This window comes from Prionailurus viverrinus, chromosome D3 (genome assembly GCF_022837055.1).
Source record: "Prionailurus viverrinus isolate Anna chromosome D3, UM_Priviv_1.0, whole genome shotgun sequence".
Lineage (NCBI taxonomy): Eukaryota > Metazoa > Chordata > Mammalia > Carnivora > Felidae > Prionailurus > Prionailurus viverrinus.
In genome coordinates, this window is record NC_062572.1 from 37,418,851 (window position 1) to 37,446,347 (window position 27,497).

Consider the following 27,497-nt stretch of genomic DNA (forward strand, 5'->3'; position numbering starts at 1 on the left):
ACACTATATTTATAATTATATATATAATATATGTACATATACATGCATATATAATATATAAATGAATATATATAAATGATTAAATAATAATAAAATAATATATAAATGAATGTATATACATAATATACATATATATTTTTAAGATCAGGAGCAGACAAAGTAAACTAAAATAAAATACCGGAAGAGTTGAATAAATTAGGAATAACAGTGTCTCCCAGGAACTTAGGTCTACTACCTGTTTTCAGAAGTTCTTAGAAATTCAGGATTTGGGATAAATAAGCTTTAGTTTCTAAGTTTGTGGAACTGAGCTCTATTCTTGTGATACCTTTAACAGTGATAAACAGGTAATTTTTTCCATGTACTTTCTCATGAAATAAATACTCAATAAAAATATTTTACCAGAGTAAAATTCATAATGTTCAATGAACTGTGTAGCCTTTTATAATGGTAGACACACAAAGTGACCACCCCATTTTTTCAAACTCAGGAATGACAATTATTCTATTTTTGTCTTTTTTCTCTTTCTCTGTTTTCGAAGTCTTTGTTGTTAGGAAATAAATTTGAAATAAAAGCTTTTCTAATTAACTGCATGCCCGTGTGCTACGGACACAGTAGAATTTCTTTTGGAGGTCATGCATGCCCCAACTTCTGGGACTAGCAAGATAATTTACACAAAAAGGTAAGTTATTCTTACCTCATGTTCTGATGGAACTTAACAGAACTCCCATCTCCTGCCCTTTCTCAATTTGAAACCCAAAAGTAGTGACTGGGTTCGCTCACGTGGCTTTGAGTAAGACACACCTGCTCATCTCTAGAAAGGACTACATATCATCTTCCCTCTCCTTGGTTAAAACATTACTGTTGATGAAAACCTCAATGAGGTGATGATCAGCAAACTTTACTGTTTTATCTAAAGACGAATAGAACACTTCTGAGTGTTTTATTTCGCAATCTGTATCGTGCCTATTGTTACAGAAGAAGAATAGAAGGCTTCTTCTCTCCAGTTTGTAGTTAAGAGGCGAAAAGATTAAATATAACAAAAAGAGGAAGGAAAGGTCACAAGGAGTTGCTTTGAATCCCTGCAACAACAATAATGATCGCTCATTAAAGGCCTCTCTCTGTCAGCTACAAATGGCTCTCTATGTAAATTTCCTCTAACTCTAATATGCTTGACAACTCTTATTATTCTCACTTTTCAGATGAGGGAATTAAAGCCCATAGATTAAAAGATTCTTCTCAGATGCAAAGGAGGTCAGAGGGGTGAGAGTGCTACAGGCTGGAGGAGTTGGAGGCAGCTTTGTGAAGGACCTGAAGCCTGAGGAGCCCTGTGGAGGGCAGCAGAGGAAACGGAAGCGAGATGCAGCCAGGTGGACGGCAGGCGGCGCTGGAGAGCAGACCTGGAGGAAGAGCGTGGAATGGAAAGGACATCGCCTACCAGACCTGCTGCTTGGGTGACATTCTGGGCAGAATGATCTGCACTGGAGGAAAAGTCACTAGTTCTAGAGTATAAGCCAGGAAAGCAGAAGACCTTGGAAGCCAAGATTTAAACAAAGTCAATGACAGCTCTGTGGAGAGAGTGACACGATACAAATGTATTTTTATATTGTGATTAAAACTTTTTTATTTCAAGTATAATTAGCATACAGTGTTATATTAGTGTTAGGTGTACCATATGATTCCATGATTCTATACATTTCTCAGTGCTCATCAGCGTAAGTGTACTTCTAATCCCTTTTATCTATTCCACCCATCCCCCCCCCCCCCCCTCCTCTGGCAACTACCAGTTTGTCCTCTGTATTTAAGCCTGTTTTTTGGTTTCTCTCTTTTTTTCCCCCTTTGTTCATTTGTTTTGTTTCTTAAATTCCACATATGAGTGATTTGATATGGTGTTTGTCTTTCTCTAACTTACTTCACTTTGCATTATACTCTCTAGGGTCCATCCATGCCATGTGGCAAGATTTCATTCTTTTTTACAGCTGAGTAATGTTCCATATATTGTCCATCTATATGTGGACACCTGGGTTGCTTCTATATCTTGATTATTGTAAACAATGTCGCAATAAAAATAGGGGTGCACATACTTTTAATTAGTGTTTTCAATTTTTTGGATTAATACTCAGTAGAAGATTTACTGGATTATATGTTAATTCTATTTTTAATTTCTTGAGGAAACCCCATAATGTTTTCCACAGTGGCTGTACCAGTATATGTTCCCACCAACAGCGCACAGAGTTCCTTTTTCTCCACATGCTTACCAACACTTGTTATTTCTTGTGTTTTTGATTTTAGTCATTTTGACAGGTATAAGGTGACATCTCATTGTGGTTTTAACTTGCATTTCTCTGATGATGAGTGATGTTGAGCATCTCTTCATGTGTCTATTGGCCATCTGTGTGTCTTCTTTGGAAAAATGTCTCTTCAGGTCTTTTGCCTGTTTTTATATTGAATTATTTGTTTTCTTGGCACTGAATTGTATATGTTCTTTGTATATGTTTGATATTAACCTCTGTCAGCTATATCATCTGCAAATATCTTCTCCCATTCAGTAGGTTGCCTTTTTGATGTTTTGATTATTTCCTTTGCTACGCAAAAGCTGTTTATTTTGATGTAGTCCCAACAGTTCAATTTTCCTTTTCTTTTACCTTGCCAGAGGAGACATACCTAGAAAAATGTCTCCACAGCTGATGTCAAAGAGAGAGGACTCAACTAAATAAAATCAGAAACGAAGGAGGAGAAATAACAGAGATGCAGGAGTATTTTAAACATGTTTTGTGGCTGAGTAGGCAACATTAGAATGGGCAAAAGCTGGAACCACCAAGGAAGGTTAGAAATTTCAGCATGTAGTGGCGCCTGGGTGGCTCAGTCGGTTAAGCCTCCGACTTCAGCTCAGGTCATGATCTCACAGTCCATGAGTTCAAGCCCCATGTCGGGCTCTGTGCTGACAGCTCAGAGCCTGGAACCTGCTTTAGATTCTGTGCCTCCCTCTCTCTCTGCCCCTCCCCTGCTCACGCTCTGTCTCTCTCTGTCTCTCAATAATAAATAAACATTAAAAAAAAAATTAGGGGCCCCTGGGTGGCTCAGTCAGTTAAGTGTCTGACTTCTGCTCAGGTCATGATCTCACAACTCGTGGGTTCGAGCCCCGTATTGGGTTCTGTGCTGACAGCTCAGAGCCTGGAGCCTGCTTCGGAATCTGGGTCTCCCTCTCTCTCTGCCCCTCCCCTGATCATGCTCTGTCTCTCTCTGTCTCAAAAATAAAACAAAAACATTAAAAAAAATTAAAAAAGAAAAGAAATTTCAGCATGCAATAACGAGGATCCGGATATAGGTAGTGGAAATTGAGAGAAAAGAACAAGTTAGTATTTTGGAAGTAGAAACAACAGGAGTTAGAACCAAATTAAGCATAGAAATATGGAGGTGGGGGTCAGAGGTGGCCAACTGATAATGTTGACATCTTATTCCACTTTTCTGGAAGATGGCCAAGAACTCGGAGAAACAGAGACGGGGCCCCAAGTCTCAGCCCTGATTGGGTGACCTGAAGGAAGCTAATATTCCTGACAAAAATAACTGCAGTGAGACAACTATTTGAAAGCAACCAGCACAGGCAGGGCTTGATGAGGCTACAGAAAAGAAAAGAGAAATCTGAGGGATGAGCTCATCATTCACTCTGGCCGGTTCCCATAATCGGTGATCAAGGATCACTGCATAATCAGTTGCATGAAGAAAAAGGAAAAAAGTGAAATATCTTTTGCCTAGGAATAAGTAAGTGTATTCACTTAATGGGCTTCTCAAGTTCCTTGCCATCTTATTCTGATGGCTGGCAAAGAAATTTTAGGCCAAATATATGATATGCTACCACCATATTTTATGTGCCACATGTACATGTTATTGTGCGCGAGGGTCCCCTGTATAATCAATGTAAAAGCTCATTTGTGTCCATGCTCTGGGATTCAATGGATAATTTTACTATGTTAAATTATTTTAGAGGTTTACTGCAACTCTGTATTTGCTTTCTTTGATGAGTTGCTAGCGACATGCACTGCCTATTTGTTAAATCCTTGTTTATTGAGGTAATATCCATTTATAATATTGGTCCTATGGGAAAGTATCATCTATTCCATGGCCAGCAACCTAATGAGGTAATTTCTCAGCACTGTGCTGAAAAGCAAGGGCAGCCTCTATTTTGTGAATTTTTATCTGAACTATGAAATATGTTTCAGAATGCCATGTAAATATATTTAAATAAGCATTTCATATAATCTCCTACCCAAACAACAACTCTTAAGTCTAGCATGATAATAAAATTTGAATGAAGAACTATTTAGAGCAATGTAGGATAATTACACATAGAAAGGCAACTGTACGATGCATAAAGAATTAAAATAAACTTCTGTATCTTTACTCCTTTACCCTTTTACATCGGTGCTTAAATTCAGAGGCACAGATACACATTTATATTTTTCAACACAGTAACTCATTCCTTCACTTTCATTACAGAGATCTCAACCTAAAAGAAGTAACGGGCTGTTTCTTTGAAAGAATATGTATTTCATGTAAACATATCATTTAAAAGTACTTACAGTCTTCATCTGTCTGTACTATGAGTTCTTGACTTTCTTTCCGTCCCTCGGGATTCATGAGGATGAGTTTCACGCTGACGTTGGTGTATGGTGAGAGGTTAGTGATCGTATGTTGAGGGTGTGAATTATCCGTGTCCCAGCTTACTTCTTCTCGCACTTGCTCCTGCCCTCCCACTTGGTAACAGTAGTGGACCGTGAGATTATAGCTATGGCAGCGAGTTACATTATATCCGAATGGCTCCCAGCGGATGGTGATTTGTCGAGACTTGACTTCCACCACTTCCAGTTTTCTTGGGCCACGCATGGGATCTAATACATAAAAGAAAAGGAGGAACAAGAAAACAGAAGAGAAATGAATTGTAAGAGGTCGGTGAAGCCCAGATGTCACACATAGTCTTAGTTGTCCCAAATATCTGGTCTCTTCCATGATAATGAAATCCCTAAATCGTAACTGGGCATAAAGCCACCCAGAATAAAGAGCAGAATCTTCAGTGGCTTCTGCAGCGAGGTGTGGCTCTGTGTCTAAATTCTGGTGATTGGCATACAAGATGAGATCAAGAACGGTTTCTGGGAGGCGTCCTTAAAAGGAGCTCACCATCTTTTCTCCTTCTTCCTTCCTGTTTGCTGGATTGAGGATATGATGTTTTTCGCTCATGCCAAAAGGATGGGCCATGAGGCACATAAACATTAACCATTCGAAGCAATGATGAAGGACCCAGAGTTTCTACTAATCACTGAGTTACCATTCTATCCCTGAACTGACAACTTCCAAAACTTTCATTAGAGGGAAATACAGTGCTTTTCTTTAAGGCTCTTCTCCTCTGAGGCTCTGACACATGAAACCAATCTCGATGTGAATTGACAAATATGTTTTATCTTTTAAAATTAATTTACAATTATGTAATTGGAAAACATAAGAGAAAAAGCTTGAGAATTCAGCATGAAATAACCTAACGATTAGAGAGCATAAACCTCTGAGCAGGACTCCAGGCCTTTTTTGCGTTTTGATTTGCATAGAATTTCATACAATTACTCTACAAGTAGTTCTTTCCTATCCCTGACAATGTCTTCATATTACTGCTTGAGCCCAAGCTCCAGATACATGGTTTCAAACTTAGAAATCTAAATGATTTGCAGGGACTATATAAGTATTTTTAAAGTTTTAAAAGAAAGAATATATACAGAGAAAGCTTTAACTTGTTCATGAGATGATGATGAAAACCACAGTACTAAATACATAATATTTGGGGTGCCTGGGTGGCTCAGATGGTTAAACATCTAACTCTTGATTTCTTATGGTTCGAGAGATCAAGCCCCGTGTCAGACTCCTTGCTGTTAGCTTGGGATTCTCTCTCTCCCTCTCTCTCTGCCCCTCCCCTGCTCATGTGCGTGCGCTCTTTCTCTCTCTCTCTCTCTCTCTCTCTCTGAAAAAACAAACTTTAAAAAATAAACATGGGGTCCCTGGGTGGCTCATTCCATTAAGCATCCGACTTCGGCTCAGGTCATGATCTCATGGTTTGTAGGTTCAAGCCCTGTGTTGGGCTCTGTGCTGGCAGCTCAGAACCTGGAGCCTGCTTCAGATTCTGTGTCTCCCCCTCTCTCTCTCTGCCCCTCCCTCCCCTGCTTGTGTTCTCCCTCTGCCTCTCAATAAAATGAATACATGTAAAAAAGATACATAACATTTATTGAGCACTTACTATTTGCTATACACTTTTCTAAGTTTACCTTTCATGGATTTGCTCATCTAAAATGCTCTGTTTTGGACTATCCATAAATATACTTACTCCATATATTCTGACTTTTTGGTTTCCTGAATTGTGGTCATCACACATGAATGTAAAGAGATCCATGATTTGTAAGGGAAAATCAGCATGAAAACTTGAGAAATAATAGCTATTTACTGTATGTCCACTTATTCTGTGTGATTTGCTTTCTATACAGTCTCTATTCCTCAAAGCAATCCTGTGAATCAAGTGCTATTCTTCCCAATATACAGATGAAAAAAATTGCAGCCAAGGTGGGTCCAAGAACTTGGTTCAAGGTTTCACTATGGCTCTTGAATTCATATATGTCTGACAACGAACCGTGTTGCTTTAACTCTCTACTGCAGAGTATCTACCAAAATAAAGAAATTGTTAGATTTAAATTAGAATGTTCAAGATATCCCCAAACCCACCTAAAACATGACCACAGACTGTAAAATATAATAAAGATCACACGTATTTAATCTTTGAACAAAAGTGCTTGTGAAGATTCTTTCCTCTTCTCTTTCTAATTCCATAGAAGAGGGGTCTATGCCATGTTCCCCATTTCAGCTTTGTCAGAAAACTCTATCTATACTTTGTGGCTACTGGAGATTTGTCTGGACTAACATTAAAGTTCGTTTCTTGATTTCCGTTTGTGCATAAATTCCTGGTTTTCTCCATCACTTAGGACGTAGGGAGAACCTAGAACTACTAACTACTTCCTTTCCTGTGACCTCCAACAAATGAAAACACTTCAACAGAAATGATACCTTGGTTTTATATGTGCAAGATGGGATTTATCAGCCAGATATCTGCTCAAACCATAAAATGAGGTTAATAATGATCATCATGCTACTCTGTCCTATAGTAATTCTAGGAACCAAGGACGAGTGAGACAAAAACTCCCCCAGAGAATCCTGAGTGGCATCCTCATGGAATGCACCTTATTACTAAATCAATGTCTTATATTTAAATTGTTAGTATTAGGGGAAATATCATAAATAAGTTATTTGTAAATAACATTGACAGTTTTTTCCAGTCTCATGACGTTTTGCAATGTAAAGGAAATGTCTAATTTTATATAATGCTTCGTTAGTTGAATGTTTACAAAACTTTTAATATGCTCCAGATCCCTTATATATAAACAGATTAACAAACATCTCTTTGCCCCTTTCCTTATTAATCACAGGTATCCAAGAGAACTGTTCTAAAGCATTTTCCCAAGGTTTTCATCAATTCTACTTACTAATAAAATGACTAAATGTTTCAGATATTAGTTTAAACAATGCAGTTCTAACTTAATTTCCATAAAAAAACTACTTTCTATTACATAAACAGGCCTGCATCATTTCTTAGTCAAGAAAATACACACATGGACCAAGTTCTTAGTCAAGAAAATACAGGCGTGGACTAAGTTCCAGGAATAAAAAAGCCAAGGGTTCAGTCTATTTACTGGTCAAGTTTTCTTGAAATGCATGCTGGCTTCCCCTCTGTTAATACCTCTAAAAATTCCATCATGGTAAAATCATGTCTCAAACTTCCCACAAATTTGTCAAAGAAAACAGCTAAGCCTAGCACAAAACAACCACATCTGTGGCCAAGGTTCCGAGTTGCTACTGTCAAAAGGGGTAACTAGCAGACTAGAGACAGAGGCTGTTTGAGGTCTAAACCTTAGATGCAAAGAGGCGTGTGCTCATTGGCTTGAATCTTCAAGATTCTGGTTCACCACCAGAACAACACTATCTTACAGAAGCTGTTACAAACAAGATATCACCATTTATGTTCTCTTGGGCCTTTGTCTTGAGTATAATGCTGTTGTGTCTCCTAATATGTCCACGCCAAAATGGCAGGGGCACATCATATCAACGGGGGGCAGGGATGAATGTCACTTTATCGCTCCATTCCAGCCATCCCCTGACTTCTCCATTAGTGGAAAACTTAAGAGAGAAATTGAATCAATACCATGATGCAGAGGCTCCTGGGTAGCTCAGTCAGTTGAGTGCCCAACTCTTGATCTTGGCTCAGGTCACGATCTCGTGGTTTGTGGGATCAAAATCTCCTGCACTGATGGTGTGGAGCCTGACTGGGACGTCCCCTTTCTCTCTCTCTGCCTCCTTCCCACCCTGCTCACACACACTCTCTCTCTCTCAAAATAAATAAGTAAACTTAGAAAAAAATACCACAACGCAGGCAACGAGGTCCACCTTAGATGGAGAGCTGTCATTTCTCTCACCAGGGCCAGAAGGTAAGAATTAGTTAAGTGAGATGGGAAAATGGGAGCTGGTAACATAAACTGAACGCTGTGAGTTGCCAACTACCTGTGATGACATTCTTTTTTGAGGGTAACGTTGACAGGATAAGTACAAGGACTAAGGGAATCTGACAATCCTTTCAAGTCATGCTAAGCAAATGGCCTGATTTTATTGCTTTTTTTCGTTTCTTCTGCCATTCTGAAAATCAAGCTCTGATCCAGAAATGGTGTATAGTGGTTACATCTTAAGTTAGTGTTTTATAGAACCTTTTTCTTCAATGCGTCTGCTGGAACCATTTCGATTAGCGCGCTGCTAAGTGTGAATGAGGCATTCCATGGGGACATTTACTCCAGTGAGTTATACTGATGATCGCTGCAGACTTTGAAGGGCATTGTTGTAGAAATATATCACACCGTAGGCAGTAAATGGCAACTTCATAACCAGAAATGTGTAATTTCAGTCGGCTAATTACAACTCATACTGCATTTCTAGGAGCAGAATGTGAGCACTGCCAAAAACACTTGGAATATATTACTACCATTATATGTGCACAAAATAAATCTCTTAGGGTTAGATACCAGGGTAATTAATTATATTCACAGGACCACTAGGCAGATATTTGCTTCTGTTTCCTCATGATCCTGGAGGTGCTACTGGGGATGCGAGTTGCTTCCAAGGCCGTTCTTCTTCACACTCACACCCTTGGCCCACACTGGAATGGGTCTCATGACAGGCCCCACTGGCGTGAATCACGAGGCCAGGCGGCCCAACCTGGGCCCAGTGACTCACGATAAGAGACTAGAACAGCCTCCCTGAGGAGAGCAATGGCTGTCATGCCTGAAGCTTAGTCAGGGAGTTCTTACCGCCTCCCAGGCTGGCGGCAGCATTTTTCATTCTGTTCTCTTTCTGCCAGTTCCAGCCAGGTTTCATGCAGAGAAGTCTGACAGTCACAGTCCTGACCTGGGGGACCAGCAAGCCCAGCACTAGCCTCCGGCACTTCAGCATCCTATTTAATCAGTGATCCTGGCTCGTTCTACGCTCAGTCCTGTTTTCCTACGAATAAGGGCAGAAACTGACTGGGAGGATCAATTTCCACTGCAGGTTCAATTCACAGCTCATTTCTCTGGAACTCTGCTCTTTACTTCTATTACAACTACGGTGCTTTTTCAGAAACTCAATTTCAGAACCTGTGAGAGATATTTGGGTGTAATTTTAGGATCCTGTCATTGACAATCAAATACATAGATTACAACCAATGCTCCCGCTAACAGGTTTCTCTTTTCTTCCTCTTCATGAACTATCCAGAGGTCTATTACAATAAAAGCGGTAACAACCGGAATGGCATGGTAGGTCCCCTTTGGCACCTGCAGCTACTGTGTTTCTGCCTTGTCAGTCACACAAAGGGAGACAAAATAATAATGCAACAGCTTTCTTTACTAGCCAGTTAAATCAGAGCAAATACCTGTTTAATTAATATTATATTGGCTTACCCAAGCACTCGATATTCCTCAGAAGCAAAGATTCCAGGCACACGGCACTGTTTTCAAGTGACATAAATATAGTCTTTGAGTCAGTCAATGTTTTCCAGGGTTTAAAAAGTGTCCCTTGTCAGTGAAGTTGAAAATTTAATTCATAAAATTTATTAAATTTAATTTATGCTACCTTACAGGCATCCATATATCTGGGATGTAATTGTAGAAGTTAAAAGTCACCATATGAATACTCTTTTCCCCCATAAAACTTTTCACAGGTATCATGTGAATTGTTTTTGGATTGTATCATAATTAAAATCAAGAAATGTACTTGAAAATTGTCTATTTTTCTGAAATATTTCACACAATGCTACATAGAAAGAATAGTTTCTCGCCAAACACAAAAAACCCTAAATTTCAAACATCATACTGATTTAAGAGATGAAAAAACAGGCTCACTGAACAAATGAATGGAAGTATAGCAGTGCTAAGGTTCGCACATAATCAAACATTCTCCTTCCTTCCTTGGTCTAGGATGGACATATTCTTCACAGTATCCCATGTGCTTTCCAAGTGTGGGTTTGAACTTGGCCTAAATGATAAAGGTATGTAATCGACTGGCCCATGTTGCTGGAAAATGTACTATCCACCTACCACTTTTATTGATAGTTTTCATTTCCCTCCCAGGAGAAAGCTGAAATTCCTATTCACATTGTAAGGAAAATGTGAAGGATTCTTGCATGACAAAGTGACTACTCGAAGGTGAGACCCTCAGGAAGGAGCCCGAGGCTGCATACACACACTCTAACTAGGAGAAACCACTTACAGCCTGGGGGAGAATTCTCTAGTGGTGCCAGGCAATACTTGAAAGAGCAGAGTGGGAAGATGCTTTGTTTAGTGTTTGGTTTGCACACTAAAAAAAAAAAAATCTATCTACCTATCATCTATCTATCTCAGGTGTTTGGTTAATCACCCAGCGTGCATGCTTTTAGGATAATTGCACCAAATCTTTCAGGGTAATATTTTTTAAACAATTTTTTTTTTTAGTGTAACGTTCTTAAGCAAAGTTTGTTGAAAGGCAGGTGGAAAAAAGAGGCAGTGAACAATTTACTGTTGACAACTTCTGAAGAAAAGAAATTTATGCATTGACAAGGCACTCAATAGCAATAGCCTTTGTCATATTTTATTCTGCCTGCATTGATTAACTGCACAGAATAAGGCCAGAAGTCCCACAATGCTTGAAAGACGTTATTCTGTTAAGCATGAGTATTCTTTTCATTGGCGTTAATTTAAGGTCGTTGAAATTTTAAGTAATAAAACCTTGGAAAAGCATTGAAAAGTCCTAAGTAAAACAATCACCTGTGCACCTACTAACATCAAATGTGTTTTTGTGTTTTGCCTCAGATCAGTTTTGACGAAAGAAAGAAAATACTACTGATATAAATTCTTGCCACTTTCCTGCAAGCAATCCCAAGGTTATTATGGTTCATTCCCAGACATGTTTTTATACTTTCCTTACATATATCTGAGATGATTACAATTTTAGATAAATGCTACCATTCTTTGCAACTTGAAAATTCATTCAATGTTAGCCAAGTTTAAAAATATAAATCTAGTTATAATTTTAACTGGTGTATAGAATTCTATTAAACAAGCCATAGCTTACTTATAGGTCCCTCCATTGAGAACAGATAGGGTGAGTCTACTTTTTCTCTGTTACAAGCACCGTACAAGGAACATCCTCACACACATGTTCCTTAGCCACCATTTCCCTTGAGTAAACATAAAATGTGGGACTCTTGGCCTGTAGAGTTTGTACATCTTCAAGTGTACTAGATAATGCCGAATTGCTCTCCAAAAGGAAAACAACATTCAGACGTTCCTTTCCCCTCAGTGAGATTCTATTTCAAGGCTAAAAAGCTAAAGCCCCTTCCTGAGGCGAGATCTTGAATTATTGGTATTGGTTCCAGTAAAATGTAAATAAGCAAAGTCTACTATGGGACCATTTTAGGAGCTGTCTCATTTATATGATATAATCTTTGAAATGGAAATGTATTATGTACAGAACTATCTTCCTTCAGCGATAGCAACTCTGCATGGCACGTGTTTATGTTAAGAGTCTCTCCCAATAACCATTCATCACATCATATTATGTGGATCTGCCCAAAGCAAAATAAAAAATTCAAACTCACCACATAGAGAACTAGATAAATTAATGAACTGATGGATAATATATCCATAAAATAATTGTTAATTTTTCTGATGACAACAAAATGGCACATCATTTACTATGAAGGACTCTTTCACTTCCACACAACTAGATCCAGCATATATATTTTTTTAATTGCAAAGAATGTAATGTATCTCCAGTGGCACCTCACACCGTGTTCCCTGTCGACAATAAAATAACATGATAGCTGCCTACCTCCTCTCTGCAATCTAAAGAATAACCTTTGGGCCAGGGGCAGCATAGGGAAGCTAAACCTGAGGGCTCCAGGTTAATCTCAGATACTTGGAAGTAGCTCAAGTCAACAGTAGTAGTCAATAGTCAGTACTACCACTTGGATTCCAGGAGACAAAAACACAAATGTTCTCGGAACAAAATCATTCCTCAATACGGTTTTCAAAGATAAAGACCAGCCAAATATGAGCTCATTAGTGGAGATCACCAAAATTCCCCAGAAAACTGCCACAGTGAGTCAGCAGAAACAGGAAACAACAGATGTCGATGTAGACGAAGAGTATAAAATGGGAGTACCACTTCCAAATTTAAAAATGTAATCACAAAAATAAGCATGCCACCATGAAAAGCAACCAGCTGGATTGTGAAAACAACTAAATATAACTTTTAGAAATAAAAGATTAAAATACAACAAAAACTCAAAGGATGAATAAAACAACAAGATTGGACACAGCTTAAGAGAAAGTTAATGAACTAGAAGATATATCAGAGAAGAATATCCAGAGTGCAGCACAGAGAACCAGAAACAGGAAAGCAGTAGAAAATAGGAAAGAGAGATGCAGAACAGAATATGAGAGGCTGACTCATTTCTAATCTCGCCAGGAGGAGAACAGAGAGAATAGAAGGAGAGGCACACTACCTGAAGATATAATGTCAGAAATTTCCAGAACTGACAGAAGACATCAATGAAAATATAAAGAAAGTATAACAGGCACAAATTAAGTACACACTTAGACATCATGTAGTTTAACTACAGACACCAAAATCAAAGAGAAGATCTTAAAGATATCTGGAGAGAAAAGACGTATCACTTACAAAGTAACAGCCGTTAGGTTGACAGGAGGTTTCTCAACACATCCATGGAAGGCAGAAATGGGAACAGTATCTCCAAAGTGCTGAGAGAAAACATGCCAACTTACAACTGTATGTCTAGCAAAATTGTCTTTCAATAAGTAAAGGTCAAAGGATGATTTCAAAGAATCAAAACTGAGTAAGTTTACTACAAATAACCTACATTCAAGGACAAACTTCAGGAAGAAAAAAAATGATGTTTGAAGGAAAGTCTGAGATGCTAGGAGAAATGAGATGAGGAAAAATATCTAAATTTGTATTCGTAAACTAATAATAATGTCTAATGTGAGAGGTTTTAAAAATAGCATGGAATTAAACTACTAACAATAAGAGTAGTGTAGACAGAGAAGGCAATGCTCAGCGTCGGAATAGTACAAGATCCTTACATCACTGGGAACGTGGGGGTTTAAGTTATTAATTATAGGCTTTTTTAAAGTAGGCAGGATAAATTTTCTACAGTCAACCACAACAAAAATAGCAGTAGGTGACCTTTTGCAACTATAAAGAATAACAATTTTTAAAAACCTCATACATTCATAGGAAAAACAAATAAGTCAAATACCTATATGAGCAATTCTACTTGTTGGTAGAGACATGTCCAGATACATCACAAATCACAGTAAATGTAAACGGAAACTTGTCAATTAAAACATCCAAAGAGTTACACACAATGTAAAATCAATACCTCGCTATATGTTGTTTAGAAGGAATAAATCGAAGACACTTGTACACGGAAATCTGAAAGTAAAATCCTATTAAAAAAAAAGGTGATTGGCAAATACTGACCATAAGAATCACAGAATAGGTGCAGTAAGGGACACAGAGAATCATTACATAATGACAAAAGTTTTAATTCATCAAAAGAAGAAAACATTCATCAAAAAGATAAAAGAACTATGGGGCGCCTGGGTGGCGCAGTCGGTTAAGCGTCCGACTTCAGCCAGGACACGATCTCGCGGTCCGTGAGTTCGAGCCCCGCGTCGGGCTCTGGGCTGATGGCTCAGAGCCTGGAGCCTGTTTCCGATTCTGTGTCTCCCTCTCTCTCTGCCCCTCCCCCGTTCATGCTCTGTCTCTCTCTGTCCCAAAAATAAATAAACGTTGAAAAAAATTTTTTTTAAAAAAAGATAAAAGAACTATAAATTCTTACGCACCCATAAGATAGATAGCCTTAGAGTGTATGAAGCATTTGATATCTTAATACAAAACCAAACAAGGATAATGTGTATGAGCAACATATTTCATTCATGCATCGATGAGTAAATTATGGGCAAAATATTCAAATCCACCGTATACGTAAAAATGATAATACTGCATGACCAAGTTAGATTAATTAGGATGGTTTAACATAAAATGTCTATAAATGTAATTCATCACATTAACAAATTAAGGAAGAAAGACCATACGATAGTTTTAACAAATGCAGAGAAGTGTATTTGTCAAAATGTCCACTCACTAGAAGGAAAATTAGCAAATTAAGAACAGAATGAAATTTCACATGCCTGCATCAGCAAGTATTGTTCTGAATGGTAACACACAAAGGAACCACACAAAGATGCAAGCTATCGCTGAGTCTCCTGAATATTTTCCTGAAGGTTCTAGCCAATGTAGTAAGAAATAAAAGGTATAGGGGCGTCTGGGTGGCTCAGTCAGTTGAGTGTCCAACTTCAGCTCAGGTCATGATCTCATGGTCTGTGGGTTCAAGCCCCGTGTTGGGCTCTGTGCTGACAGCTCAGAACCTGGAGCCTGCTTCCGATCCTGTGTTTCCTTCTGTCTCGGCCCCTCCCCCACTCTCACTTTGTCTCACTCTGTCTCTCAAAAATAAATGTAAAAAAAAATTTTTTTTAAAAGAAATAAAAGGTATAAAATTTGAAAGGGAGCGTGCCTGGGTAGTTCAGTCAGTTGAATGTCTGGCTCCTGATTTCGGCTCAGGTCATGATTCGGGGGTCGTGGGATCGAGCCCTGCATCAACAGCATCAAACCCTGCGCTCTGCACAGCGTGGAGCCTGCTTAAGATTCTCTCTCTCTTTTAATAATAAAAATAAAATAGAAATTTTAAATAGAATTTAAATAGAATTTTTAAAATAGAAAATTTGAAAAGGAAAAAAACAAAACTCAAGTTATACACAACGTAAATGTCAGCACACACATAAGATCTACAAATTATAAGAAGCAGCAAATATTTAGCAAGGTGTCTAAATATACAATTAGAGTTAAAATCCTTCATAGGGGCACCTGGGTGGCTCAGTTGCTTGAGTGTGCAACTTTGGCTCAGGTCATGATCTGGAGGTTCATGAGTTCGAGCCCCACATTGGGCTCGTTGCTGGCAACCTCTCAGGGCAGAGTCCACCTCAGATCCTCTGTCTCCCTCTCTCTCTTCCTTCCCCACTTGTGCTTTCCCCCAAAATAAGTAAATATTAAAAAATCCTTTGTATTTCTACATATTAATAACAAACTGAATCACCAATTTTACAAAAGACAATATTCACAAAAGGAGCAAAATATATAGGTGACTCAGGAACAAATCTTGCAAAAGAACAATAATAAAAATCCAAAATTCTGTTGAAAAGCATTCACGGGACTCAAAATAACCGCAGAGCTAGATCATGTTCATGAACAGGCAGACTCAACATTGTAAAAGTATCAGCTCTCCCTGACGTACTCACTGGAATCCGTGCAATTCCAATCAAAACCTAATTAGGGTTTTGAGAAACTTGATGAGTGATTCAAAACCAAATACACAGCCAAGGCCCCCAAAGAGCCATAACACTCCTGACCAAGAACGGAGCAGAGAAACTTGTCCAATTAGATGGCAAGAGTTATTTAAGCAGAGTGGTATTGCCGAAAGAACAGGCAATATTCTGCATTCTGCCTAGAAGGCAGCTGATAGGACAGAGGTAGAAAAAGTTGTTTAATGTTTGTTTGTTTGTTTGTTTATTCTGAAAGAGAGGAGGGAGAGAGAGAGAGAGTGGGATAGGGGTAGGGCAGGTGGGGGGGATCCCAAGCAGGCTCTGTGTTGTCAGCGCAGATCCTGACATGGGGCTCGAACCCACAAACCATGAGATTGCGCTGAAATCAAGAGTTGGAAGCTCAACTGGCTTAGCCACCCAGGTGCCTCGATAGAGGCGGAAATCCTTATTCTGACCCCTGGAATAAGGACAGTTAGTACTGGGGAACCTGTGTATCCACATCAGAAAAAAATAATGAAAGGAGATTCCTATTCTTCACCCCACACCACACAAAAATCAGTTCTTCCTGAAATTAAAAGCTTAAAGATGAAAAACCGAATGTAAAATGTATGCTAAAGTATGTGGGTGGTTATCCTTCTGATCTCAGGGTGAGGAGATGTTTTTAAAATAAGAAACAAGAAAGCACCAAGTGTCAATGAAAAGCTTAATTGTTTATACCACATTAAAATCAAGAATGTATGTTTATTAAGCTGTACCATAAAAAAGCTAAGACATCATCTTATTCTTGTAAAAAAAAAAAAAAAAGAAAGAAAGAAAACCAACCAAATAGACCAAGGACAAAAGATATAAATAGGCATTTCATAGAAAAGTGAAAAGGTACGCCACTGGGCAGAAGATCTTGGCAACCATTTAACAAAGGACATATATCCAGGATACAGACAGAATGTCCAGAGATCACAAGAAAAGGTGGTAACTCAAAAGAAAAATGGGTGGAAACTAAGAACATGAGTTTCACAGAAGAGGAAAAAATAGACCATTAGCATAAAAATATGTTCAAGCTTCAGGGGCATCTGGGTGGCTCAGTGGGTTAAGCATCGGACTCTTGGTTTCAGCTCAGGTCATGATCTCACAGTTTCACGAGTTCGAGCCCCACACAGGTCTCTGGGCTGACAGCATGAACCCTGCTGGGGATCCTATGTCTCCCTTTCTCTCTTTGCCCTCCCCTGACTTGTGCTGTGTTCTATCTCTCTCAAAATAAATAAACAAACTTGAAATAAAATGTTTAAAATATGTTCAAGCTTCATATTAACCTGAGAAAAGCAAATTATTGAAGGTTGTAGCAAGGTTCCATTTTATACCAAGCAGATTAGCAGAAATTGAGAAGTCTAGTCATACTAACTGTTGGCAAGATATAGGTTTACACACATACCACTAATGAGAATATGACACGGGACAGCTACAGAATGCCTGGTATCATCTCATAAGATAGATATTTGAATGCCCTGCATTCAACCTAGCAGTTACAGATTCAGATATACGTCCCAGAGTAACACTTTAAAACTTCTCTGATAATAAGAACATTCTGGAACACTTTTAAAATATCAGGCTTCTTAGGTCTTTCCTCAGAGATTCTGATTTGGTGATCTTGTATTGAACCTACACAATCCGCATCTTGATGAAGCAGCCCAGGTGAGTCTTATCCCCAGAGAAGTCTGGGAAACAGGCCTAGAACCCTGCTACCTAAAGTATGGTTCTCACACCAGCAAACAGGGCCACAACATGGAGGCTCATTAGAAACGTAGATGTCCAGGCCCACCTCTCACCTCCCAGAGTGGAATCTGCCTTTGCATGATACAGTTTAAGAAGCTCTTATTTAGATTATTTTTCAGAGTGAAGGCTGGGTCTGTAGGTCTTATACTCAAACTCACATTTGTTTTAAAGAAAGAGAATAGGGAAGAAAACCAAAGAACGAATTTCAGGTCCAAAGGTGAGGGCTGTATTGTGCAAATTTTTTGTTGCAAATTCACAGGAGTCTGTGTAACTGCAATACAATGTAAAATCCATTTGACATTGTAGCAAAAGAGTTTGAAAGACACATCCCTGGAGTCATTGTTCCCTATGGGCACCAGGAAACGCCTACAGAAAAGGGTTTTTTAGCAGCACTGTTGACAAAGGAAGAAGAAAGGAAAGTGTGGAAACCCAATTATCTACAGACCAGAAAACAGTCAAATACTCATACAATGGAAAATTACATGGTGGGGCACCTCGGTGGCTGAGTCGGTTAAGTGTCAGACTTTTAGCCCAGGTCATGATCTCACGGTTTGTGAGTTTGAGCCCCGCGTCGGACTCTGTGCTGACAGCTCAGAGCCTGGAGGCTGCTTCGGATTCTGTGTCTCCCTCTCTCTCTGCCTCTCCCCTGCTCATGCTCTGTCTCAAAAATAAATTAAAAAAAAACATTAAAACAATTAAAAAGAAAAAAAGAAAGTTACATGGTAGAGAAAATGAAAAAAGCAAAAATGAACTTTAGAAGTACAGAACTGGTACAAAACTCAAGTCACAGAAGACCATTGGGATATAGTTTTATAAAACTGAAAAAAAAGCAAAATACAATTGTTTAAGCATACATACAGATGTGATAAAACAACCAAGTAAGACAGGAGCAAAGGAAGACTTGACGTGAAAACTCAGGACACCAGTCACCTCTGACTTGGAGGCAGATGGATGCAATGGGAAGAGGCATGCAGTTAGATTAGATGCAGTTTCTAGGGATGTTCTGCTTTTAAGCTGAGGTGTCCATTGTTCTTATGCCACACAATTTATGCAGGTTGCATATATTCTTTGGTTTCTATCAAATATTATATTATAACTTCAAAAAAGATTACTATAGAGAAGCCATGAATATTCTGGAAACGTTGTTGGCTCTCTGAAATTTCTTTTCTGGAGAATAGTGGATCTTTGGTTCTCATGGGTGGAAGACTATGGTTATTACTAAGCAGATGTGAGAGAGGCAAGATAATATCTCATTAAAGGTTTAGCCATTCTGGGGGTGCATGGGTAGCTCATTTGGTTGAGCATCTGACTCTTGATGTTGGCTCAGGTCATGGTCTCACAGTTGGTAAGTTCGAGCCCCCTTCTCTGCCTCTCTCTCTCTCTCTGTTCCTGCCTCTCTCTCTCTCTGTCTCTCTGTCTCTCTCTGTCTCTCTCTGTCTCTCTCTGTCTCTCTCTCTCTCTCTTTCTCTCTCTCTGTCTGTCTCTCTCTCCCTCAAAATTACTAAATAAACCTGAAAAAATATTTAACCATCCTGGATAGACACCCTGGCACGCTGGATGGGGACCTCTGACTTGAGAAGCATCACAAAGCCTTCTTCCCACAAAGTGTCGTCAGCTTCACAGCAGAAGGCCTTCATCCCTGAAACCTGACCTTTGGGTCCTGCAAGCTGTGTCTCAATCCTGTGCTCACCGCGCTCTGACACTCATGGTTCAGGTGTTACATTCATTCCCCCTGCCCAAACTTCTGAACCTCACTCTCTTTCATTCTCGGATACTCACAGGGAGGTTTAAAACTGAATTTGGGACTGCCACAGTAAGGGAGAGTACCGGGGAAGGTAACTGCCCAAGGCCATGGCTAGCCCATATGGTATCTTTGTGAAAATTAGAGAGAGCACCTCTTCCTCAAAGCACTTTTTGTCATCAGCCGGAAAGCTGCCACAAAAAAATACGCACATTTATGCAGCTTATGCTATGAATTGGCACTGTGTGTTTACACAATTCAGGACTTGCACAACTGTATGCTGTGGCCTTGTTTGAATCAGCGTGTGTGTGTGTGTGTGTGTGTGTGTGTGTGTGTGTGTGCGTGCGCACGTGGTAGTCAAAATGTGCAAGTTACGTGATCAAAAAGATATGCTTTCTACCTGATATTTATCTATATACGTATACATATCAGATGCTACACATATTAAAAGTTCTTAGAGAAGACATTTTAGTGAAAAATTTCAAAACTTATGGTACACCAGGTCTACAGAAATAAATGTGCTGTGAGGTAGCATATTGACAGAGGTATGTGGATTTTTTTCAGCCAATTAATACCACTGATGCCTTTATCAGTGATAAAGGCATATCAATATTCATATATACACGTAAAGCACTACAATTGCATTTTCACAAAGGTACGATTCTAGTTATTTCTCCCTAATCTTATCTGCTCCTCATGCACTGCCAGGATGCCTTTCATATGTGACAGTTCATCTGAATCAGAGGACTTCTAATTGCTGCTCTCTTCTCATATGAGCCAAAATCAAAATGTTTTCATTAGTCACTCACAACTATCAGATTCCCACTTTCTGGGGCACCTAGGTGGCTCAGACAGTCAAGCATCCAACTCTTGATTTTGGCTCAGGTCATGATCTCATGGTTCACGAGTTCAAGCCCCACATCAGGCTCCATACTGACAGTGCAGAGCCTGCTTGGGATTCTCTCTCTCCCTGTCTGCCTTTCTGTAAAAAAACAAACAAAATAAACTTAAAAGAATCATTCCTGCTTTATGCACCATTCAGGCAAATCTATATGCTGTAATCCAAATAGGTTCTCCCTCCAAAATTAAATATCTCTGTCCTCAGTAATAGTCACCTTTTCATCTGCCAAAAAGTATCCTTCCAAACTTAATTCTTTTCAAACGTGTTGAAAATCAATCCCTTTTACCCTTTTACGACTATTTCTTCTTAGTTAAAATAAAAACTCACAGACATTCATAGACCCACACGGTCAAAACTCTACCATTCATATGTTGATTATGTTTTATTGTGTTCCATAACAGCCAAGTTTGTTCAATACTGCTCTCACATCTAGTAAGAATGCTTTATCCTTATAAGACACCTATTTGCTAATCAACACATTTGATAAAAGGATACTAACACAGAATAGTAAATGACAAGCATCCAGCTCAGTTACTTTGTTTTCCTAAGTCAATCCAGGGAACAGCTCCCTCTCTTAAGTATTTACTGATGTTCTACAAAAAAGCCCTTCCAAGTTCTGTGTGTTGACTTGCATCTCTGTTTCACTTTATTGCTTTAAAGAAGTCATGCCATAAATATGGCTTCCACTAATCCCTGACCTTGTCAATATTTTGGCCTGAGCTCCCTGGTGACATTTCCAAAGTGTCAAGTTCACCCCGATAGAAGGAACATTATCGCTCTACAGCAAAATTAGAATCTTCAATTGTTTTGATGCAGCTGGAATGAACAAACTACAATTCATCCTACAGATGAACTTTACAAGAACACTCTTGTATGAAATAAAAATGAATCTGCAGTAAAAGACTTCCTTGGTATTTATTTCAGACTACATAAAATAGGAGGAGGCAAAATTATTTCCACAGAGTTTTACAGAACTGTCAAAAATTGGTTTGGAATGGGTTTTGACCTCTTCTGACCCTTATCAATCTGTGAGACCCACAAAAAGCTCTGGGAGTTTAGATGTGCTGTTTTACCCAGAGCAAAAGAGTACCCCAACCATTCACTCTTGGTTACAGAAATAATGTGACTCGTGTTGGAAAAAAGTCAATCATATACAATTTTAGTTCCGCCAATAGGAACCATCCTCTCTAGTTACTACTAAGCAGATACATATTATTTACAACATTTTTACCTGTTCTGAGACTCCTATTTGGTGTTTCTGATTGTTTACGATTGCATAGTTTTCTGTTTGAGGTTGTTTATGAGTCTGGGCAAATGGTTCCACAAAAGACCACTCCACCATGCTAGATTGATCACTATCCTAGGATTCGTCTTAGCTTTTACCAAAAACGTTTGGGGGGAAAAAAAAACTTTCTCCAATTTAGAGTCACATATGATTGATAAGGTTGTAATTAAAAATCTGTTTTCCATCCTTCTAATCTTCTACAGACACCTGGAATAACGAGAAGGTAGAACACACAGTTCTAGAAGGACTGCAGGTTGCCAACATCCTACTCAGGATTATAAATGCAGGGCAGGCAGAGGAACTACCATGAAAAGAAACGAACCAGTTTCTTTTATTTTAAAGAGGTAAGAAGAAAGAAACCAAATAACCTAATTGGAAATGATTTCTGTTCCCTTAAACAACAAAAAACTTAAAAAAAGTGTTCTTTTTATAAAATGTAGTTTACTTTTCTGCTGAAATCTCTCCAGATTTTTCTCTCTTATTAGCACCACTTTAGCTACCCTAGAAGTTTTTGTGTGGGGTTATGCCATTTTCCCACCTTTATGACTTTGCAATGCTATTTTTCTAAACTTTTCACACAGTAAGGATCAGGGAATATGAGAAAGCTCAATTTTCTGATTTAAAAAATGGAAAGGCATCATCCATGTCATTGCAAATGGCAAGGTTTCATTCTTTTTTATGGCTGAGTACTATTCCATAACACACACACACACACACACACACACACACACACACACACACACACCCCACATCTTCTTTATCCATTCATCAGTCAATGGGCACTTGGGTAGTTTGGCTATTATAGATAATGCTGCTGTAAACATAGGGATGCATGTATCCCTTTGAATTAGTCTGTTTTGTATTCCTTGAGTAAATATCTAGTCATGTAATTTCTGCATCATAGGGTAGTTCTATTTTTAACTTTTTGAGGAACCTCCATACTGTTTTCCAGAGTGGCTATATGTTAACTGGAATTTAAATAAATAAGAATAAAAGATGTGTTGTGTGTGTGTGTGTGTGTGTGTGTGTGTGTGTGTATACATGTTTATACACCTTTTTATTTTACCTTTTTCTTACAGCAATGAAGTAGTATCTCATATAGTTTTGGTTCTCATTTTTCTATTGGCTAATGATGTTAAGCACTTTTTCTTGTGCTTACTGGCCATCTGTATATCCTCTTTAGAGAAATGTCTGTGCAAATCTTTGGGCCATTTTTAAGTGGCTTGTCTTCTTATTGAGTTCTAAGAGTTCCTTATATATTCTAGATGCCAGTCTTTTATCAGACATGATTTACAAAAAGTTTCGCCCTTTCTGCACATTGTCTTTTCATTTTCTTGATGGTGCCCTTTAAAACACAAGCATTTTAAATTTCATGATGTCCAGTACATTTTTTCTTTCATCACTTGTGCTTTCACTGTCGTATCAAAAAAACCTCACTGACAACATGGACCCTACTTGGGATTCTCTCTCTCCCTCTCTCTCTCTCTGTCCCTCCCCTGCTCATGTGCTTGCTCTCTCTCTCTCTCTCTCAATAATAAATAAATAGACCTAAAAAAATGAAGTATTAAAAAAAAGAAAATAAACTGACTATAAATGTAACAACGGTTTATGTAAACTCTCAATTCCATCACAATGATCTGTCTTTCCTTATGCCAATGCCACACTGTCTTGATTACTGCAGTTGTGTACCGAACCCATTCTTTTTTTTTTTCATTGAAGTACAATTAACAGAGTGTGATATTAGTTTCAGATGTGCATTATAATGATTCAACAATTCTATACAATTCTCAGTGTTCATCAAGATAAATGTACTCTTGATCCCCTTTATCTATTTCATCCATCCCACCAACCGTCTCCCCTCTGGCAACCACCAGTTTGTTCTCTGTAGTTAGGAGTCTGCTTTGTGAATTAAATTCACACATCCCCCTTCCATCCCTGGGAGATCCAAACACTCTTAACCCCAACCTAGGGGAGGTCAGTTCATCGGTGGTTGTAGAAAAGAATATCTGTGTCCTCAGGACCACATCCAGAAGAAGTTGACCAAATATTCTCACTTCCTTTTTCAAAAGTCCTCATTCTGAGTCACCTCTTCTCACATGGGAAGGAGTGAGAGGGACAAAGATTTTGTGACCAAACTCCAGCCAGGCTCCCCTGAGCTCTTCCTCCCCTAGGCCTCACCTTGGCCCGTAAAGACTTGAACACTCAAGGCTGCATCCCTAGGTGACCTGTCTCCCTTAAAGTGCCTGCCTGAGAAGACTCAAGGCTTCCCAAAGAACTGATGGTTGTTCCAGTGACACCTGAAGACAGGACTCCTGTGTCCCAGCCTCTGGGGGAGGGGACCAACCTAACCTGGATAAGTACCAGTTGGCAAACCGTATGGGTGTCATATGGACCAACATACCCTTCCAGATTTTTGTAAATGTTTGCTTCCCTGACTCAACTAAACCCCTGCTCAACCCCTTCCATTCTCCTTTTAAAGGCCCAATTATCTCGAAGCAAATCCAAGTTGAGTTTAATTCATGCTGGATTCTTTTCCCTATTGCAATAGTACATGTATGATTAAAATCTGTCTTTACTACTTTAGTGTCTGGATTTATCTTTGCTAAAAGGAAGGACAGACAAGGGCCAGGGACCAAGTCCTTTCCCCTCTATGAAAGCATCAGGAGTAGAGAATAGCCATTCCCCAAACATAGATAATGTAAAATAAATAAATAAATAAATAAATAAATAAATAAACAAACAAACAAACAAACTAAATATATAACATAACTAAATATATAACATAACTAAACTAAATATATAACATAAACATAAACTAAATATATAACATAACTAAAAAAAAGGAAAAAAGAAAATCAACATGCTATACACAGAGCTTATTTCTAATGTAAAACACAATAGCAAGCATATTTTATCAAGACATTAGTATAGGACCAAATAATAGAAAGCAGAGATAATCCAGGTAGAGTGGACCACAGATAAATGAAGACACAATGTCAGGTGATCACATGCCATGTCTATATTGCAGACTAAAACAGAAGTGTCAAGTTAACATTAGGAAATTCTATCATTGACTAGCAAAGTCCTAGGTACAGAATGGGATCCAGGAAAATATGAGGCATATTAATAAGAGACAGGGTCAGGCACTGCAGTAAGACAGGCATCCAGTTGTTTGACATGTAGTATAAGTTGAGATCTGATCTGCTCACTTATCACTAGGGTAGAGCAAGTTGATAAAGCAGCCTGAACAAAGTGACGAGGTGATGAGCTGCATGTCCTAGCCATGAGGTCAGTCAAGGTCCTGGAGACTGTGAAGAATAAGGGGCCCTGCCACAGGGAGTGGAGCTCTGATGAGTCTGTGAAGCAGACATGGGTGACCAGCCTGTGGCCAGCGGAGGATGGACTGGAGGGGGAAGGGTGCAAGGTCAGAGGTTCCACAGGCGGACTTTATTGGCAATGGTAAGCTCAGCCTGTGCCAGGAGAATGGCCACCTGAGAAACACGTCTTGGAAACACAAACCATGAAATGTAGTTGATTAGATGGTCAGGGATGGGAAAGAAGGATGGGACAAGAGACAGGAAATACACAAATAAGAAAATCACGCAAACCGAAGGCAGTCTTTCCAGGACAGTGACAAAGGGGGAAGGGCTTGGGTCGTGATGCATCTGTTTTCTGCCTGTACAGTGTCCACAGAAGTCCACAGTGTCCACAGCATGGCACTTAGGGTAAACCTGAAGTTCAAGGTCAAGGTTAAAGGGCAGGAGGTTACGTGACTGTTCAAGCCAGTAACATAGATGGCGGTTCCAAGGAAAAGCATTTACAAGGACGAGAGAAATAAAGGAAAAGACCCCATTAGCTGAACTTCATTTTGTTTTGATTTTAGGTTTTCCTTTGAAGATACCTCAAGGCATTTATACTCCCATATGAAACCCACAGTAATAAGATATTAAGAGTTATAATTTTTAAACCATTCATTCTTTGATACATGTCCTTTTCAATATATTAGTTTACAATAGGTTTTACTTGAGTTTTAAAAGAAGGTAAGTTTTTAATCGAGCGAAGAATTTTCAGCTCTGAACTAGAGTCAACTGGTATTTGGATTTTTATATTTGGTACATACTTAATAGTTACACATTTTAGAGAATGCCTCATTTAAATTCTAATGTATTTTAATAAGGAATGAAAGGAAATATCACCCAGTATATTTTTTTTCTTAAATTACCCCTAGTGCTTGATTACTCCTCCACAATCAAAATCATGTCTTAAATATGAATGATACAAAACAAGACTACATACAGCCTGAATGTCTAACAGAGGGATTTTAGCTGCTTGTTTAAAATGACATACCTAGCTATTCAGTAATCACTTTATAATAACCCCTTTCATTTCCAAATCTACTTAGCCATCAGGCAGTAGTGAGCGAAAAGCTGGCAGCAGTTTTTACAACTGCACATTAGTTTTACATTTCATGACAAGCTAATTCTAGAGAGTTCTAAAGAGAGACAAGCATGGGTTCTTGTGATTTTCTTTCCTTTGGATGAAGGAAACATGTGTCTAGCTGCTAAACGAAAGATAAAAGACTACAGACATATACTTTTCACTTCACCCTTATGTCAGAGACAATTTGCCTCAATTATACCCCAGGTACTGTGGTACATATCTCAGTCAACAAAAAGTAACGAGGCTGACAATTACCCTTCGACTCAAGCCAGAGACTTGCAGGGGTGCAGAATACCAGCCAAAACTGAACTTAATAATGGCACAATGACAGGGTCTTCATAAGAGGTCCTGGGCTTAAGGGGCACCTGGGTGGCTCAGTCAGTTAAGTGTCTGACCTCGACTCAGGTCATGATCTCACGTTCGTGGGTTCAAGCTCCATGTCAGGCTCTGCACTGACAGCTCGGAGCCTGGAGCCTGCTTTCGTTGGGTGTCTCCCTCTCTCTCTGCCCCTCCCCTGCTCACACTCTGTCTCTCAAAAATAAACATTAAAAAAAAAGAGGTCCTGGGCTTAAGAGGTGCATAAACATAATGAAGAACTTCAACCTACACATTTTAGAAGGCAAAAAACATAACCACACTGTATTAAAAATGATATATATGCCGGGCCACTTTTAAGTTGGTCACAACAAAGGCATTTCAATGTAGGCTATTTAACTTAGGGTCATACCCTAAGATGTCCCTAATTAAATTCAAAGACCCATCTAGTGTTGTATGTGTGTTCGTATCGCCCCAAATGGCTGAAAGAGTAAACTGATTTCCAAGGCATTAGTTAAGCCAATCCATGAGCCACACCTGAGCAATACTTTAAGCTCCTAGCTTAAGCTTTGAAGGTTGCCATGAAAATCACCTGGTAAGATGATAAACCACCGTATAAATCTTCTCAGGTTTCAGCTGCTCCAGCCTTGCCAGGAGAGCAGAGGCACAGATGTGGTTTATAATGTTGTACACAAATAAATGGGATATGCTATTTCATACATCAGTCTGAAGAAGATGTAGCAGGACAGTCAGTTTCCAGCCGCTAACACAACTGCATTAATTCAAAGTCATTATCCCCAGCAATGTTAGCTAAGTCGAGAAGACAAGATTGCACTGAACCAAAGTGACAAGACTACAAGGCCATATAAATCTATGCTAAAGAAATGTTATCGATTAATGGTTCATGGCCGCCTAGCGGAGTTAATGTTTTTCTAAATGGATATATTCTGATATGTGGAATCAAGCTGAGCCAAGGGATGTAGAATGAAATCAGCAATG

General features: G+C 39.0%; 1 protein-coding gene across 5 annotated transcripts in view; it reads right to left on the reverse strand.

Annotated features, from left to right (window-relative positions):
- PTPRM (protein tyrosine phosphatase receptor type M) overlaps nucleotides 1–27,497 on the reverse strand; it is a 797,090-nt gene that overhangs the window by 310,457 nt on the left and 459,136 nt on the right. For all 5 annotated transcript variants that reach the window (XM_047827576.1, XM_047827574.1, XM_047827573.1 and 2 more), the window contains exon 8: nucleotides 4,578–4,886. In XM_047827576.1, coding sequence (XP_047683532.1) covers nucleotides 4,578–4,886 — 309 coding nt within the window. The remainder of the gene's footprint in view (nucleotides 1–4,577; nucleotides 4,887–27,497) is intronic.